The sequence below is a fragment of the Anolis sagrei genome, chromosome 5 (assembly GCF_037176765.1).
Source record: "Anolis sagrei isolate rAnoSag1 chromosome 5, rAnoSag1.mat, whole genome shotgun sequence".
NCBI classification, from domain to species: domain Eukaryota; kingdom Metazoa; phylum Chordata; class Lepidosauria; order Squamata; family Dactyloidae; genus Anolis; species Anolis sagrei.
This window is the reverse complement of record NC_090025.1, coordinates 98,325,960-98,343,057: the sequence shown is the minus strand read 5'-3', so window position 1 is coordinate 98,343,057 and position 17,098 is coordinate 98,325,960. Positions and strand designations below refer to the sequence as shown.

Sequence of the window (17,098 nt, the reverse complement as noted above, 5' to 3'; positions counted from 1 at the left end):
TAATTTACAAAATTTCATAAATATCGAACTTTTTAAAAGAAAAATTTCAGAATTCTTTTAAAAATCGAAACGCAAAAACCCCCAAAAAACGAATCGATTTTAGAAACAAATTTTTCCGTGGTTGCCCAGCCCTACAATCTACCACTTCCTTCAGTTAATAACAAGCAGATTGATAGTCATCTTGGCTGCAGATGGCTTTCTGGCAGGTGACATTCCCACTGAAGAATCAAGTTGTAAATGCAAATTTCATTGCATGCGGATCTGTAAATTTCATTTCATATTTGTAGCTGTGTTCTCTGTATGATGTGATACAGGTGTAACAACTGGGATGAGAATGATCCACATTGGAAAACTGGATTTTATTTATTTAGAGTATTTATATTCCACCCTTCTCACCCCGCAGGGGACTCAGGGCGGATTACAATGTACATATACATGGCAAACATTCAATGCCATAGACACACAACACATATAGACGGACACTCAGAGGCTATTATAATTATATATATAATTATAATGTAATATAATTGACTGGTTGCCCTGACATGACAAATAAATAGAGGCTATTTAACATTCCAGCTTTATGAGGTTATTCTGGCCACCAGGGGAGCTGTCGCTTCACCGTCCATTTGTGACACTGATTGAGTACTTCCTCATTCTTTGTATGCTTGCTGGAGATTTTTTATGGCATCATAAATTAGTTAAATTAGCCTCCCCCATATAAGTGGTACCTAAATTTCCTACTTAACAGATGCAACTGTCTTTTGGGCTGCAAAGGCCTACAGTGAGCTACACAATGGTCGGAAACTCACTGCGACCCAGGCTGGCTTCCAACTCATGACCTTTCGGTCAATAGTGATCTAATGCAGCTGACTCCCAGGCAGCTGTGCCACAGTCGCTGTGCCCTACTTCCTGCTCCCCAAATTTTAATTTTTTTTCAAGCATCATATCTTGAAAGACCAATTTGTTCAAATGAAGCTTGCCATTGCCTTCCTCTTGAGGCTGATTTGGGCCCCTTCCACACTGCCATATAATCCAGATTATCAGAGCAGATAATCCAGATCTGCCTTGAACTGGATTATATGAGTCTACACTGACATATAATCCAGTTCAAAGCAGATAATCTGGATTTTATATAGCAGTATAGAAGGGTCATCCAGTGGTTTTCTACGGTTGAGCTGCCACGCGCTGGGCCTGTAATAATTGATTTTTTAAACAGGACGTGCTCTTTGTGCCCAGCGGGGAGCCGGGGTGCCACAGGTGAGAGACCTTCAAGGATTTTCCCATACACAGTCTTTAGAGGGCTTGAAATGTTTAACAAAGTTCTTTATTATTGCTTAGGTCTTCAGTAAAACAACAAACACTTCTTGGATCTTCAACAGGTTAGACAAATGCTTCTTAACTTGCCCCAAAATGGACAGGCACCTTGCTTGGAGAACTATTTCTTTTTTTAACAAGGAAAACCCTTTTTTTTAACCCTTCCCAGGTAATCTACTGTCTAAGCTTTGCTGATGTGGGTTCTACTACTGGTTCCAATCTGCGTCTTGGGTCCTGAGTAGACTTACCAGTCAAGGCTATGTAGATTCTCCAGCTGGAGTTCTTTGGGTCTGCAAAACTGTTTTCTTCTGAAACTTTAGGACTGTTTCCCTCAGATGCTGTAAAGCTGAGAGGCTGTAAGCTCCCAGCCAGAGCTTTGGGACTGTTTCCCCCTGGAATTTCTGCCCCGGATGCTGTAGGAAATGAAGCTTTTCTATGGATGGAGCTAATCCACGTCCTGTAGCTTAGCTTTCCACTATAAGACTGAACTAAAAATGGCTCCCTCTCTTCCCATGGCCCTGGGGAAAGGGGCGGAATGATAGACAGGTGGCTAGCCCTATGATTGCAAACCAAAGGAAGCCACCTTGTTGCAAATGCATGGAACCTTGGAATATATGCAAACACTCAATAGAAAGAAAATGAAGCTGAAGCTCCTGGTACAACCGTACCAGCACAATGGTGGAGCAAAGATTTGAAGCCTGGTCTCTAGTCATAGTCCAAAACTCCATCCACTACACCACTTTCATAAGATACCGGGATTGTGGCACAGCTGGCTGAGTGTCAGCTGCATTAAAGATCACTCTGACCAAAAGGTCATGAGTTCGAAGCCAGCCCAGGTTGGAGTGGGTTTCCAACCAATTGTTGGAAACCTGTTGGTAGCCTGTTGTCAAACTTTGCAACCCGAAAGACAGTTTTATCTGTCAAGTAGGAAAATTAGGTACCACCTTAAAGTGTGGGGAGGCTAAATTAACTAATTTATGAGGCCATAAAGAAGACTCCAGCAAAGCATTCCAGTGGGGAAGCATGTGGGGAATGCGGAAGTACTTCCTCAGCGTCGCAGATGGACGATGAAAGCAACAGCTCCCCTGGCGGCCAGAAAAAAGTTAAATAGCCTCTGTGTGTGTATGTATATGTTTGTATGTCAAAAATTGGCATTGAATGTTTGCCATATATGTGTACACTGTAATCCGCCCTGAGTCCCCTGCGGGGTGAGAAGGGCGGAATATAAAAGCAGTAAATAAATAAACAAATAAATAAATAATGGGAGGTTTCCTTAGAAAATGTACGATTTGTTCAGGAAATGTTAATAATAATTTTGAATATGCTCTGTCTAGATTATATCAGAAATACCAAGATGATACTACAGAAGGAGTCCTATACAGGATGCTGTTACATAGTCTAGGAGTTGCCGATTTGCCAAAAGAATTAATTGTCATGGCCAGCAGCCCTTCCTCCCGAGAAAGTCAACACAGAGAAGGAAAAAAACCAATGGATCATACAGAGAGGTATTGTATAAGTGATTGCAAGTGTACGCAGTTCCCTGCTAAAGGTTTAGATGCAAAGGTAGAAAAGTGCAGAAGTCTCTAGAGGATTACTTATCATTGTCAAGATTTAATCTTCCCTTGATGATTTTTTCCTACTTTGCCTGGGGAAAGACCTTTACATTCTTTCTTGATGAAATCTAGTGATATTTTGGAATTGCATAGCATCTTCTGTCCTTTGAGGACCTTCTGTTTTTATCTGCTACACCTAGCATTTAAGCTGTTGTGTCTAGCATCCTTGAAGTTATATTTTATGAATTAATTCATTCCTCTCTTAAAGCTATCTTAGAATCGGTCTGGTGATATGCTTATATGATATTTTTAGAAGATATAGTCCTCCACTAGTGAAAGATTACTCTTTGCTGTAGCATGTTATTTTTCCCACCTATGTATTTTGCATGGTTTGTTTGTGATTGGCTTTAAAAAAATTAATCTCCTTAAAATCTAATTTAACTCAGAGCCATAGGCTATTAGCCTATTGTCTGATAACTATCTTCATAAGTTAGTGGTGCTTTAGGTTTACTGCTGATCGATTTTACTGAATGACACAAAGTTCTGTGTGACAAGTGGGCTGCAAATGATTCTTTTTTATTTTATAATTTTTAAATATTTTATCATTGTTGTTCATTTGTTCAGTTGTTTTATTATAATGTATGTACTGTACTGATTTTAGAGGGAGAAACCGTGGAGGCCGTGACAGACTTTGTACAGGGTTAGTCAAAATGAATAGGCCAATAAGAAAATTAATTTTAGACGAATGTATGTTTATTGTAACCAAACTACAGCTACGTATCGACAGATAAATTATCAAAGTTTTGTCTCACCTTCAGAGATGTTCGATATGAGCGCCCCGTGTGACACGGCAGACGTCCAAGCGATAGTCCAGTTCATTCCACATCCGTTGCAGCACATCCGACGTAATGGCATCGAATGCAGCACATATGCATTTACCCTTGCATAAGCAGCCCGTCTCCTCAAATTGCTTTACCCACCTCGCAATGGAATGTCGATGAGGTGGTTCCTTGCCATACTTGGCTCGAAATTCTCGCTGGACCGTAATTACTGACATTGTTTTAGCAAATGTCATCACACAAAACGCCTTCTCTTTGCCTGATTCCGCCATTTTGAAAACAGCGACTCCTAGCGACGCCTAGCAGCATTAACGTACATGTGTGTTGCTCAAAAAAAACTTTGATAGTTTATCTGTTGCTACGTAGCTGTGGTTTGGTTACAGTAAACATACATTCGGGTACAATTAATTTTCTTATTGGCCTATTCATTTTGACTAACCCTGTATTTCTAGGCGCAAAGATTACTGCAGATGCAGACTGTGGCCAGGAAATCAGAAGACGCTTACTTCTTGGGAGGAGAGCAATGTCCAATCTCGATAAAATAGTAAAGAGTAGAGACATCAGACTGGCAACAAAGATCCGTCTAGTCAAAGCCATGGTATTCCCTGTAGTAACCTACGGATGTGAGAGCTGGACCTTAGGGAAGGCTGAGCGAAGGAAGAGAGATGCTTTTGAGCTGTGGTGTTGGAGGAAAGTTCTGAGAGTGCCTTGGACTGCGAGAAGATCCAACCAGTCCATCCTCCAGGAAATAAAGCCCGACTGCTCACTGGAGGGAAGGATACTAGAGACAAAGTTGAAGTACTTTGGCCACATCATGAGGAGACGGCAAAGCCTAGAGAAGACAATGATGCTGGGGAAAGTGGAAGGCAAAAGGAAGAGGGGCCGACCAAGGGCAAGATGGATGGATGGCATCCTTGAAGTGACTGGACTGACCTTGAGGGAGCCGGGGGTGGTAACGGCTGACAGGGAGCTCTGGCGTGGGCTGGTCCATGAGGTCACGAAGAGTCGGAGACGACTGAACGAATGAACAACAATACTGTACTGATGGGCGTGGCCTCATGTAAGCCGCACTGAGTCCCCCTGGGGGAGATGGAGCAGGGTATAAATAAAGTATTATTATTATTATTATTATTATTATTATTATTATTATTATATGCTGATATTGTACTATGCTAATAATATAATATATTGTATGCAATATATACCTTGTAAGCCACTCAGAGTCCCCTTCGGGGTAAGAAGGGCAGCATATAAATGTCATAAATAAATAAATATAAATATAATTTTATTTATTTATTTACTTATTTATTTATTATTCGAACTTATATGCCACCACTCCTCTGGGGTTTGGAGCGGCTTACAAGAACAGGCTCAAATTCAACAACAATTTAAAACAATTTAAAAACAACAATATAAAATATCAAAGGCCTGTCGAAACAGATATGTCTTACATGCCCTGTGGAAAGCTGATAAGTCCCGCAAGGCACGGACTTCAGGTGGCAGAGTGTTCCAGAGTGATGGTGCCACTGCTGTAAAGGCTCTGCGTCTGGTTGCTGTGAGACGCAAGGTCTTGATACTGGGAATTTCCAACAAATCTTGGTCTTCAGAACGGAGGGATCTCTGGGGTTGGAAGGGGGTGAGGCGGTCCCTCAGGTACATCGGCCCCAGACCATGCAAGGCCATCACTTTGAAAGTGATCCGGTGCTCAATTGTTAACCAATGCAGCTGCAGTAAGATTGGTGTTATGTGGCATCTCATCGGAATTCCCGCAAGAAGCCGAGCAGCTGCATTTTGTACCAACTTGAGCTTCCGGATCACCGACAGAGGAAGGCCAATGTAGAGGGCGTTATAGTAGTCCAGTCTTGAGATGACCGTAGCCTGGATCACTGTAGCTAGGTTGTCCCTGGACAGATAGGGAGCCAGCCGTCTAGCCTGCCGCAGATGAAAAAAGGCGGTTCTGCTAACGGCGGAGACCTGGGCCTCCATCGTCAGCAAAGGGTCCAAAAGGACTCGCAGACTCTTTACCAATGATGACGGGCGTAGCGCCTCTCCATCCAGGGTAGGCAGCTGGATATCCCCACTGCCCAGTCGACCCAGCCATAGGATCTCCGTCTTTGCTGGATTCACCCTCAACCTGCTGGCACGCAGCCATCCAGTAACGGCCTCGAGGCACTGATGGAAACAATCAGGTACAGAGTCTGGTCGGCCTTCCATCTTCAGCACAAGCTGAGTGTCATCAGCGTACTGGTAACACTCAAGCCCAAAACCTCGAACCAGCTGAGCAAGTGGTCGCATATAGATGTTAAACAACAGAGGGGAGAGAATGGCCCCCTGAGGAACCCCATAAGATAGAGGGGACCTCTCAGAGACCAGGCCTCCCCTCTCCACTCGCTGTCCACGGTTGTGAAGAAAGGAGGACAGCCAATTTAAAGCTGCCCCCCCCCCCCCGACAGCAGCAAGGTGGTGGGTCAAAAGATTGTGGTCAACTGTGTCAAATGCTGCTGTGAGATAATAAAACAAGCAGCGCTGACCCACCAATTCAAGGCAGATAATCTGGATTTTATATGGCAGTGTAGAAGGAGCCTGTGTCACCTGTCAGTAGTGGTTATATAGCCCAACCCATGATTGATGTCCAAAGAGAACTCTATTCATGAGCAAATCACTGCTAGCTTTAAAAAGGCACCCTGTGTTTTTTAGTAGAGGCCCCCAATTCCATGTGTGCATTTCTTGTCATGTAGCGTCCACTGCCTCTACTGAACTGAAGTTGGCTCCTGGTAGACTGGGTATCTCTATTTGTGTGGTGGTCTAGATAAGATTATCTCAATGTTCAACCTAAGTAAATCTTAGCAGAGTCCCTGACATCTCCAGGATTCTCTTGTCATACAATCAGCTTAATAGTTGCCTCTACATTAATTCCCTTTTCAGATTGATCATGTGGCCCTTGAAAGCTGAAGAGCTGGTAATTATAGCTTTATAAACAACTGTCACTTCGCACAAAGCTTGTAAATGTGCGTATGTGCTCTATGATTGCAACCGTACAGATCATTAATGCTTAATCAAATATTTTATAGTACTGTATTTAAGATGCCTCTCTTCGTTGCCCATTTTCCAATTTTAGAATGAAACAGATTGAAGACCATCCCTACAGAAACACCAAGAATAGAACTGTTGATGAAGTAATTGAAAGACTGAGGGATGGTATCCTGAATCAGGAAGCCGGCATTAGAGATGCTTTTCTTGTCTACAACAAGCAAGCGAGTGGGAAACTGAGTAAAACTCATTTCCGAAAGGTTAATTTAATTTAATTTGCATTTTCTTTTTCGTACTGGGTAGGAATGTATCAGATTGAATGAAAATGGAAATGTTTTGTGTTGAAATCTCTTGGTATCTTGTAAGATTTTGGGGAAAAGCACTTTTTAAGACAGTAAATCCTAGACTCTCCCAGCCAGAATGACTTGTGAATTGATAGCATAGCCATAGGTCATTTGCCTGTGCTGCTAATATACTGGCATAAAGGGTGAACAAAACATATTTATATTTTAGACTTCCCTATTCTGCCTCTCATATTATTTTGATATAGCACCACTTCTGTTAATGCCACAACAAACAAATCTTTATTACAGTCATAGACCAGCATAAGGAGAGTGGGGTACAGTCTCATAAAAGTATTATATATTAAAATCATTAGAGTCTAGGCTAAAAGATATAATACAGAGGTATGTTAAAAGGCTAAAACACAAAATACTATTTAGAAAAAAAAATACTAGAAGAAAATGGAAAGGGAAAAGGAAGACCAAGAGGGCGACCAACTAGCACCTCCTGAACTAAGCTCCTTAAGGGAGAGGAGCTCATACTACGAGGGTTGAATGAAAAGTAATGCCTTGACCTTCATAACTCCTCAACAGATGGCAGTACTATTATGCGGCAGGTACTGGCTTGTTCAGTAGACTCTCCTCTACAGTTCCATTTTGGCAGGAAGCATTAGCACTGAACGTTTGTGTTGTTAAAGTGTAAAGTATGGAACCCTGCGCAGACAGTCGGTCAGTGCGACTTAAGCAACGTGCAGTCATTGAATTCTTGACAGCAGAAGGTGTCACCCCAAAGGAAATTCATAAGAGAATGCAAGCTGTTTATGATGATTGTGTTGATGTGAGTACTGTGCATCGTTGGGCGAGTAAGTTTAAAGATGTTGAGGTGGGAGCATCTGACTTGCGTGACAAACAAAGAGTTTGGACGTCCTGTGAAAGCAACCACTGAGTTTCACAAGCAAAAGGTTGACAGATTGATTGAGGTCAATCGTCGTATCACTCAGAGAGAAATTTCAAGCATAATCGGGATTTCACAAGAACATGTGGGTCACATTATGGATTTGCTTGTCTATCAGAAGATCTGTGTACGGTGGGTTGCAGAAACAGAGTGTCGACTTCCTCCGCGATGGCTTCAGAAAACTTGTTCATCGTTGGCAGAAATGTATCCAATTGTCTGGTGATTATGTGGAAAAGTGAATAGTGGTAGTTAAAGAGCACATTCTAAGCATTATTTCTGCGTTTGATTTATTAAAATATTCCCATTCAAACCCAAGTAATGAAGGTGGAGGCATTACTTTTCATTCAACCCTCGTAGATGACCCAAGACACACAGTCCAAAACGCCACCCAGGGGGAAGAAAATAACTCGGACTTGCCCCAGCAATTAAACAGGAACCCACAAATCAGCCAAAACAGAGAAACAGATTAGAATTGACTCCTACCTTCCAAACTTCTACCATAAATCCAGCAACAAGTAGACTGGCCTACCTCCAGCCCTTTGGGGATCCAGCCCAGGACATTCTCCAGAGCAGGAAAGTAGCTAAGATAACTTCTTGGATCACTTACCCAGCTCTCCCCGAAGTACAGCTCTCCCCAAAAATACATCACTCAGCCTTGTCAAGAGATATGCTGACATTTGTCAGAAACTATGATCCTTATTTTGCACTGGCTAAATAATACTGCAGACAAGGTGGAAAACTTACAAAAACTCCTCGACCAGCTTTCCCCCCAGGCTTTCAGCATATTCTACAGAAAACCCAGCTCTTACTGGAGATCCACCAAAATGAATTTAAATAGAGCAGCAGGCAACATATTTTAATGTCACTATCCCAACTACTAAACTATCAACAAAGATTGATCAATCTAAAAAATAATCACTACTTGCCAAATCATGCTGGTTCCAAACGTATACTTTTGACCTTCCACAATCCCTAATATTTTGACTCTTTATGGCTCAAACTTTCCATTGATATTACTGGGGACTTTGAAGAGTTATTAGTCTGTGACTTAATCACTAGAAGAGTGCATGACGCTGCAGAGGTTCCCAAATCAGAAACTCAGACAGGACTCAGCCGTTTGAAAATTAAATTAACACAGTTAAAAAATATGATTGCACAGTCACCTAATCCTAGTGACATGGAAACTCAGCATGAGCCCAACACAGCTGCTCTTCTGAACTCCCCTCGCAAGGGAAAGAACCACAGGAAATTATCAGTTCATTGTACTAATGTATCTGTAAGTGACTCCTCTGATGACAGTGACTCCACTGAGACTCTCCAAACGCTGGCAACAACCAAAACCAAAGGAGTTAGCACTTCAGAGAAACAGACTGGAAGTCTGGCGTCTTCCCCTACTCAGAAGGAGCTAGTCTTACGGGAGAAACAACCTCCCTCACTTTCTTCTGTTAATGCCATCTCCTTCATCTTGTAGTTGAAACCTATTACAACTTGTTATCAGCATGGATGCAAGCCACCACACCTGTGTTATAGCCATTTTGGCAGGCAATAGAACAAAACAAAACAAAGATCTGATGAAACCATGTGTGGTCCACCATGTGTCACCAAGGGATTGAGGTCAGCTTTATGGTTCTCAAATAAAGCAGGCTTATTGAAAACAATATCATGTCCACGTGATATTGGAACTTCTCTGTGCAACTTTAGGCAATGTCTCTGTTGCCCTCCAGGACAGGAAAAGCCCGCTGACTTTAAACACCACACTGTTGGATGGGAAACAATCCTTTTATTGAAAATAATTAAAAAGCAATAAGTTAAAAAAAACACTTTAAATAAATAGTTAGATCCAATTAGGTAGGAAGGTAAGCAGGAACAAAGTAATCCAAGGTAATAGTCCAACAAAGTCCGTAAAAACCAAGGCAAAACTTTCCAAATAACATGCAAAGAATCATGAGCCCAAGACATGAATATAGAGCATAAAATCTAAGAATCAAAACCATGAAACAAAGGCACTTAAAACATGAATTTCCCAAGCAAAACTTCCATGAACAGGAATGAAATCTTGACTTGATTCCAAACGATGCTTCATCTGACTACATATCCTGTACTTGAGACTTTTATCTCCTTGTTAGCTAAGTCTCTAGCATTCAGAAACTGGTTTCATTTTAACTGAGAACTTCTTATCTTTTTCTCTCAAAGCCTGGCAGACCGCCGAAGCCACTGTTCAGCTCTCCTGTTTTGACTAATCTCCTCGCACCTATCTATTTGTTCATTATCCATTTGCTCATTAATTTCTGCAGCTGGGCCAGGTGCCAAGCTGTTTTCATGTTCCCTATCATGGGAACTCTCTGGTAACAATTCAGAAAGCGCACCATCATCCCCACATGTTGCATTCCAGAGCTGGAAACAGGGCCCTCTTTCCATTAATACACCTTGGTTTAGAAAAAATACAATCCTTTTTATTGAAAGATGAATATAAAATAGATTGAAGTCCAAAGGTTAAAAAGCCAAAATGAAACAGCAAACAGCAATGTCCAGAAAGCTTGCAGAAAATCCAAAGCAGTAATGTCCAAATAACTCTCAATAGAAATCCATGAACAGATTAACCCCTAGCTAATCTCACTTGAAGCCAGAAATTCCCTAAGAGACCAGACCACTGGAAATTGGAAAACCCAGGAGGTTTGTACTTGATACTAAACGATCCATGGTCTGAGGAAATCCCCCTCACGGGCACTCTTAAATCCCAAAAACTGATTCCGTCTAACTCTAATCTTTGGTTTCAGTTGTCGGATTCTCTCGGACCTACGTAAACATTGGGCCTCCCTGCGGTTCTGGCTTATCTCCAAGCTGTGCTTGTTATCATTGGCCCAACCAGGTGTCATCTTGCAAGCTCGGACCAGGAGGAAAAGGGAGTGAATTTTCTTCTCTCGGTCTGACAGAAACTTTCTCATGAGAACTTGGCTTTTCTCTTGAGGTCTCTAAATCAACGCCTGTAGGAGTTTTACTGCCCAAAGTGTCTCCATCTTGAGCCTCGTCCTCATTGATCACTTCAGCCTCACTATCCAAACTAGGCCCAACAACATTAGCATCAACATTGGCATCAGCATTAGGCAATACAATCAGAGATTCAGGCTCAGGTTCACACACAAGCTGAGTCCCAACACCACAACCCTCAGGAACAGTCTCATGGAAAACTACACTTTGAACAGGGATCTCCTGGTCATTCTCTGCATCAAGATCACTTACCAAACCATTGCCATCTTGAAACTCATGGAGATCACTTCCCACATCCAAAGCCCCCTGATCCTGGAACACAATTATTATTATTATTATTATTATTATTAAACTTTATTTGTACCCCGCTAGCATCTCCCGAAGGACTCGATTCGGCTTACAAAGGCCAAGGCCTCAACACAACAACAGCATAACAAGACACTCAAAGCAAAATCAAAAACATAAAGCAATAACAACAAAACATTACACTATAACACGGTAAAAACAAGGGCCGGGCCAAGTAATGGGTACTGATAAAAAAGGCTGGGTGGGACAGGTGATATGTTGGATTTCAGGGCAAGTGCAATGTGCAGAGAATCTTACATTCAAGTGCTTCTGGGACATAATGCTGGAGTTTTCCTATTCCAGAAAGGCACATTGGAATAGCCAGGTCTTCAAGCTCTTCCTAAAGACTGCCAACGTGGGTGCTAATCTGATGTCTTTGGGGAGGGTGTTCCAAAGTCGGGGGGCAACCACAGAAAAGGTCCTGTCCCTCGTCCCCACCAAACGCACATGCGACACAGGTGGGATCACGAGCAGGGCCTCTCCGGATGAACGAAGGGAACGCATGGGTTCATAAATGGAGATGCGGTCATGCAGGTAGGCAGGTCCCAAACAGTTTAGCGCTTTGTAGGTAAGCACCTGCACCTTGAATTGGGATCAAAAGGTAAATGGCAGCCAATGGAGCTCCTTAAACAGGAGGGTTGACCTCTCTCTGTAAGGAGCACCAGTTAACATCCTGGCCGCCGCCCATTGGACCAGTTGGAATTTCCGAGCCGTTTTCTAGGGCAGCCCCACGTAGAGCGCATTACAGTAATCCAATCTAGAGGTGACCAAGGCATGGACCACCCCAGCCAGATCACAGGCTGAGCTCCAACAGTCTCTTTAGAAACACAAGATCTAATCTCTTTTAGCTCATGGACTCAGTTACCTTGCATGGTGGTTTCTGGGGTCTTCATAGAGATACATGGTTATCATGACTATCTGAATTCAGATTCAAACCCAGATTCAAACTAAAGAGCAAGCTGGAACTCTGTAATTTGATCCTTCAGTAAGGCTTACATCTTCCTGATTTACTTGATGTAAAGAGCAGCTGGACTCAATCAAGTTACTATAGCTTATTAACAGCATTTTGTAGTTTGTTGTAAGAGCTATGGAGGCTTCCCAGTTCTGTATAAACAAGTCTAATAAAACATCTTCCCTTGTTTACTGTTTGAGCCTGTCTGCATGATGAGACAAAGCCTGGCCACCTTTATCTTGGCTGTGCTTCTGTGTATTGTTAGTTGACTCAAATACCATTTGCAGTCACACCTTTGCCTTTCAAGTGAGATGCTGAAGCTGTGCCATGGTTTTGATGTACAAATTGAGCCTTTGCATAGGCTTGATAGGAATCCCATTTAAGTCCCACTGGCTCTTGATCTGAAGGGCGCACCATTAATTATCAGAGATGATGGTTGTGTACTAATAAACCGATTGAACAGCTTCCTGTAGGCATGAAGCAACAGAAAATGCTAACCTTACCCATTGGAGTTCACCCTCCACCCCATTCATGCAGTTTCTATAGTCCCCCCAATGTTGGAGTAACCACTTATGTGGGAGCTCTATCACACTGTACATGGAACTTGGCTCAGAGCCATTCATACCAAATAATATTGTACAGAGAGAGAGATCATATTCTTTATTATATTTATGCGACAATGGCTTTCTTTGTGTGTCACGCTCCTGTAGTTCCAGAATTAAGCACACAATCTGATAGGAAAAGCCTGTACGAAAGCACCAAGCTGCTAATCTTTTTTCAAAAGCTTTTAAAATCTACTGCAAAGAGTGATAATTTGCTAATTAGAGCATTCTCACTTTTTTTACATTTTTACACCATTCAGTCATGCAACGCTTCTTTTTTTCCCTTTTAATCTCCAAAGCTAAGTAAGCAAAATAGAAAAGAATAATCACCACTGAAGCAATTAGAAGAAGACAAAAATATATATAAAGCACAAGTACAAAATAATATGCCTAAATTAAAAATGTTGGGATAATTTATGAAGCTTAAAGTGGTGGTGAATTGCACGGCCACAAGTTTGAAACCAATTGCATTGTGACTTCCACCTATATGTAGTTTCTAGGGCTGGGTGGTTTCGTTTCGTTAATTCGTAATTCGTTAATAATTCGTTACTTTTCTTGATTACGAAGCGATAACAAACCATTCTGGAGCAATTTTTTAAAAGAACGATTTTTTAAATACGTTTTGTAAATGCTTCGTAATTCGTTATGTATTTGTTTCGTTATCATTTTGAGGTCGTTTCGTTATTATTTCCGCATGTCTGGGGCAAGATTTATAGTTGTTTTTTGTTTAATTAGTGAAAAAAAATTATAATATCACACCAACAGAGGGAGAGGGAAGCTTCAGAAGTTCCCCCTGTCCCATTTGGAGGTTTTTTAGCGTATTTCACGGTCGCGTCCGCCATTAACGAATCGATTCGTTATTGTTTCGGAAATCGTTTCGTTAATGTTTTGTAATTTTTTTCACATTTACGAAATTTCGTAAATATCGAACTTTTTAAAAGGAAAATTTTGTAATTATTTTAAATAACGAAACGCAAAACCCCCCCAAAAAACGAATCGATTTTAGAAACAAATTTTTCCGTTGTTACCCAGGCCTAGTAGTTTCAAATAGATGCTAACAGCTATGCTACTGTAATTGATTCTATAGTTTTAACTTATGGGTAGTGTCTGGAAGCTCAAGATGCTGTATAAAAATTCTTATAGTGGAATCTGTGCATGTCTGTTCAAGTCCAATGGCTTTACTGTTAAGTACGAAGAAGAATTCAGTCTTAGCTGATTAATTCTCTGAGTTGTGATTCCTTGATCATCGAATCATAGAGTTGGAAGAGATCACATATGCCATCTAGTCCAACCCCCTGCCATGCAGGAAAAGCACAATCAAAGTACCCCCGACAGATCAGTTTATTTATTGATTTAAATCTGCATAATATGACTAATTGAGAGAGTTGTTAAAATACTTTCTTTGTGAGATAAATATGTATGCCATAGCACATGTGTTCATTATCATCTTTCTGTGAACAAAGAACATGCTGCTACTAAAATGATAGTTTCCGCATTAAATTTGTATAAACGTGTATTCTAAAAAATATTTTAAAATGTAAAATCTGCTTTCCCGCTAACCAGAGGCACATTTTCACTCATTGTTTATTTAAATTAATTAGGTAAAGGTAAAGGTTTTCCCCTTACATTTAAGTCCAGTCGTGCCCGCCTCTGGGGGTTGGTGCTCATCTCCATTTCTAAGCCGAAGAGCCGGCGTTGTCCGTAGACACCTCCAAGGTAATGTGGCTGGCATGACTGAATGGAGTGCCCTTACCTTCCCACCAGTACGGTACCTATTGATTTACTCATATTTGCATGTTTTCGATCTGCTAGGTTCGCAGAAGCTGGGGCTGACAATGGGAGCTCATGCCGCTCCCTGGATTCAAACCTGCGACCTTTTGGTTAACAAGTGAAGCAGCTCAGCACTTTAACCCACTGCACCATGGGGCCCCCAGTTAATTAAATTAATTAAATTGATTAATTAATGTAATATGCGAATTATTACCTTTCGGTTAACAAGTTCAGCAGCTCAACAGCCCACTGCACCACGGGGCCCCCAGTTAATTAAATTAATTAAATTAATTAATTAATGTAATATCCGAATTACTAACTGTTGCAGCCTCTTGTACAATGCTGCTTTCTCAAACAGCAAGGCTCTTATCTTGTCTCTAGGGAAGCAGAAAACATGCTTGCTCCATCCTCACATATTTATACATGGCCCTCATCATGTCTCATCTCAACCTTGTCTTCTGCAGGTTAAACATGCCTAGCTTTTAAAGCCGCTCCTCATAGGGCTTGTTCTCCAGACCCTTGATCAGTTTAGTCATCCTCCTCTGGACATAAATTGAATCCCTGATATGACCAGGAGCGCCTCTATCTTTTCCAGATGAAACTTCAGTTAGTCCTCCTTCTTTCAGTCCAACCTTTGCATTATTCATGAATTCAAACTTCCCTCCCACTAAAATAAAAGGGGATCTCGATGCTGTATGTTGGCGGAATAAAGCCCATTGTCTATCTTTCTCAAGATAAGAGCCTTGCTGTTTGTCTATCAGCTCCAGCTCCTCATGCGGGGACATGAGAGAAGCCTCCCACAAAGATGATAAAAACATCAAATCATCCAGGCGTCCCCTGGACAATGTCCTGGCAGACGACCAATTCTCTCACACCAGAAGCGACTTGCAGTTTCTCAAGTCGCTCCTGACATGATTAAAAAAAAACAGAGATTGGATGGCCATCTGTCAGAGGTGCTTTGAATGTGATTTTCTTACTTCTTGGCAGATGTTGGACTGGATGGCCCATGATGTCTCTGCCAACCCTATGATTCTATGATTTTATTATGCTAGGTGGGATAGTTGTTGTTCATTCATTCAGTCACTTCCAACTCTTCGTGACCTCATGGACCACCCTACGCCAGAGGGCCCTGTCAGCCATCACCTCCCCCAGCTCCTTCGGAGTCAAGCCAGTCACTTCAAGGATACCAAGACGGGATAATAAGCACCCTCAAAACTCAGCTTCATTATTTGGTTACTCTGGTAGCCAGAACTGATACTTTGCCTGAGGAAAGTCCTCCTCCCCTAACTTGCATTTTATAATTATGAAGATACTGCAGTGGAAAAGAAACAAAAGGAACCCAAGAAGAAGAAGACGAACACAAAGAAGAAGAGGAGGAGGAGGAGGAGGAGGAGGAGGAGGAAGAAGAAGAAGAAGAAGAAGAAGAAGAAGAAGAAGAAGAGGAGGAGGAAGAGGAAGAGGAAGAGGAAGAGGAAGAGGAAGAAGAGGAGGGGGGGAGGAGGAGGAGGAGCCGGAGGAGCCAGAAGAAGAATCAGAAGAACTAGAAAAAACAAAAAAAAAAGTGGACAAAATGCAAAGACAACAACATACGGTTATTACAATTATTTATTTTGCGCAAAAAGCATTGCATAAATAAATAAGTATAAAAGTAAAGGGTAAAGGTTTCCCCTGACATTAAGTCTAGTTGTGTCTCTGGGGGGTTGTACTCATCTCCATTTCTAAAACGAAGAGCCGGCGTTGTCCGTAGATGCCTCCAAGGTCATGTCGCCGGCATGACTGCATGGAGCGCCATCACCTTCCTGCTAAGGCAGTACTTATTGATCAACTCACATATACATGTTTTCATACTGCTAGATTGGCAGAAGCTGGGCGTAAGAGTGGGAGCTCATCCTGCTCCCCGTATTCGAACTGCCAACCTTTCAATCAGCAAGTTCAACAGCTCAGCAGTGTAACCCGCTGTGCCACCAAGGAATCCTCAAATAAGTAAAAAACTGATGAAATAAAGGGAACATAAGCACAATTTATTACAGTTAAAGTGTGAACAGTGCCCATTCTTGGCATTATGGAGCCGCCGGTGGCACAGTGGGTTAAAGCCCTGTGCTGGCAGGACAGGTTGCAGGTTCAAATCCAGGGAGAGGCGGTTGAGCTCCCTCTATCAGCTCCAGCTCCTCATGCGGGGACATGAGAGAAGCCTCCCACAAGGATGATAAAACATCAAAAATCATCCGGGCGTCCCCTGGGCAACGTCCTTGCAGACGGCCAATTATCTCACAACAGGATGCTCCTGACACGACAAAATAAATAAATAAATACATTCCTGGCATTGTCTTCTTTGGCCATGGGAGGCACACCTCAACTGCACACAGTTTTGATTCCTGCAACACATTGTATGAGGGACTGACTTCAAAAGGTGTTAGGAAACTTTGGCAGATGACCTAAACTAGTCTTAGGCCCCATCTACACTGC

General features: G+C 42.0%; 1 protein-coding gene across 1 annotated transcript in view; it reads left to right on the top strand.

Annotated features, from left to right (window-relative positions):
- Positions 1-17,098, top strand: part of EFCAB6 (EF-hand calcium binding domain 6) — a 195,047-nt gene that overhangs the window by 79,775 nt on the left and 98,174 nt on the right. Inside the window, exons 14-15 of the mRNA XM_060778167.2 lie at positions 2,652-2,822; positions 6,828-6,999. Of these exons, the coding sequence (XP_060634150.2) occupies positions 2,652-2,822; positions 6,828-6,999 (343 nt within the window). The remainder of the gene's footprint in view (positions 1-2,651; positions 2,823-6,827; positions 7,000-17,098) is intronic.